Genomic DNA, 2,177 nt, shown 5'->3' with positions numbered 1-2,177 from the left:
CAAAAAAAAAAATTCCGAGGGGACGTGGGCGGGTGCCGGAACTACCTCCAGAAACGCAATCAGACGCCCGCCCTTGCCCCGCGGTTTCAGGAAACTAGTACCTCCGAGGTACTGTATTTTTACTGCGCGTCTTCGGCGGGAAGCCTCGGTTGCGCCACGGGAGCCCGACACTTCCCAGATGTGCCGGTGAGATCACGCTCGGAAACTCCACCTATCTTCTGTCCCTCTGGTGTGCCTAATGCTCCGTGTGACCGCAGCCCCTGCTGTTTTGTTTCTGGTCTCTCTCTCTCCTGACCCCCATTGTTAAATTGCCTGTGTGTCTTGCAGTTATCCTGATTTTTTTAAGCTGAGAGGATCCAGGGGTACTCTGAACACAAATGATTTTTGCTTGTAGCATTTTTTTTTATTGGTGTGATTCTTGCTGTTTTTAAATTCTATTGTAAGCTGCTTGGGGTCCCTTTTCTGGAATAAAGATGGACTAGAAGAGCTGTAAATACATAAAATGTTTCTCTGTGGAGTGCCTTTGACTCTAATTTTGTGAATGATCTTTGCACTTTAGTAATGATAAAAATAAAAGGGTGGGGTAGGGAGGAGCGATGTTAGTGCCCATACTGAGGCACTGTTGCACCATAGTTAATGTTCAAAGGAAAGGGAGGGAGAGGCATGCACACGTTGCAGGGGAGGAAGAAGCATGTGGGCCTAGGGCGTGCTCCTGCAGCACAATCCGAATAATCTTTCCAGCCCTTCTAAATCCACTGACGTCAGTGGTCTTAGGATGGTGTAACTCTGCTCTGGATGGCACTGCACTACTTACATTATGTGTGCGCTGGGTGAGAGAGAAAATTGCAAGCATTTTGCTCTTTGTTTCTGACTGCCACTTTTCCTCCCCTCCCCCCCCATGGTTCAGATGGGGGTTAAAATCCCTACCTGCTTCTGTCTGATTTCTGCACAAAGCTGCTTGTGATCAATGCTAGAACATATCAAGTCATCAAACCATGTTAGATTTTGCAATATTGTCTTTTCATATGTCTGCCCGTTGCTGCATTTGTACATTCGTTCTCCTACTAAGTTCTGATACTTGGATACATGTGGTGCTGTTGTTTCATTATAATTTCAGACTTTGGAGCTTCAGCCTCCTAAATCCATAGTTGATGCCTACGTCCTGCTAAATCTTGGGGATTCTGTGACAACCGATCATATATCTCCAGCTGGGAATATAGCAAGGAACAGTCCAGCTGCCCGTTACTTAACCAGCAGAGGGTAAGTCAAGAGTCACTGGATGTGTTTGGGGAAAGGTAGAATCCTTTTGAGTTTTGCTTTCCATCTTTTTCTTTCCTCTCATTTAGCTTATTTTCTTTGTTCTCAGTAACAATCATGTTTGCCTTAGTATGGTGTAGTGATTCAGTTGTCAGACTAAGATCTGGTTCGAATCCCTCCCCTGCCATGGAAGCCGCCCTGAGCCCTATGGGGGAGGGCGGGGTATAAATTTAAATAATAAATTAATAAATAAATAAATAAAGCCTGCTGGGTAACCTTGGGCCAGTCTCATACACATTCAGCCTAACCTAACTCACAGGGTTGTGGGGATAAAATGGCAGAGAGAAGAACAATGTAAGACATTTTGAATCCCCAAAGCTTGCTTTAGAAGTTTCCAAACAGAAGTTCTGTAAAGGCACAAAACCAATCCATATCACATTACAGACCATGATGATGAAGAAGAAGAAGAGGAGGAGGAGGAGATTGGATTTATACCCTGCCCTTCCCTTGGAGTCTCAGAGCTGCTTACAAACTCCTTTCCCTTCCCCTCCCCACAACAGACACCCTGTAAGGTGGGTGGGGCTGAGAGAACTCTGACACAAACTGCTCTTTCAGGAACAGCTATGCCAGAGCTTGTGACTGACCCAAGGTCACATCAGCAGGTGCAAGTGGAGGAGTGGGGAATCAAACCCGGTTCTCCCAGATTAGAGTCCGCACACTTAACCACTACACCAAACTGAAGAAGAACTAGTGTTATAAAAGACAAGTAAAACAAATGAAGATGACACACAGGTCATTTAAGTCTGTCTGTGCATTTTTATCCTGCCCTTCCTTCAAGGAGCTCAAGGTGACATCCATGGAGCCCCCAAGCCTCAATTTATCCCCATGACATTCCTGTGAGATAGGTCAAGCTGAAAGAG

General features: G+C 45.6%; 1 protein-coding gene across 1 annotated transcript in view; it reads left to right on the top strand.

The window, feature by feature from the left end:
• Nucleotides 1-2,177, top strand: part of ACO1 (aconitase 1) — a 68,763-nt gene that overhangs the window by 60,868 nt on the left and 5,718 nt on the right. The window contains 1 exon segment of the mRNA XM_015414536.1: nucleotides 986-1,260. Coding sequence (XP_015270022.1) covers nucleotides 986-1,260 — 275 coding nt within the window.

Source organism: Gekko japonicus, unplaced genomic scaffold (genome assembly GCF_001447785.1).
Source record: "Gekko japonicus isolate JY-2015 unplaced genomic scaffold, Gekko_japonicus_V1.1 scaffold492, whole genome shotgun sequence".
Lineage (NCBI taxonomy): Eukaryota > Metazoa > Chordata > Lepidosauria > Squamata > Gekkonidae > Gekko > Gekko japonicus.
Note: the sequence above shows the minus strand (reverse complement) of the source record. Positions and strands in the feature narration are given on the sequence as shown.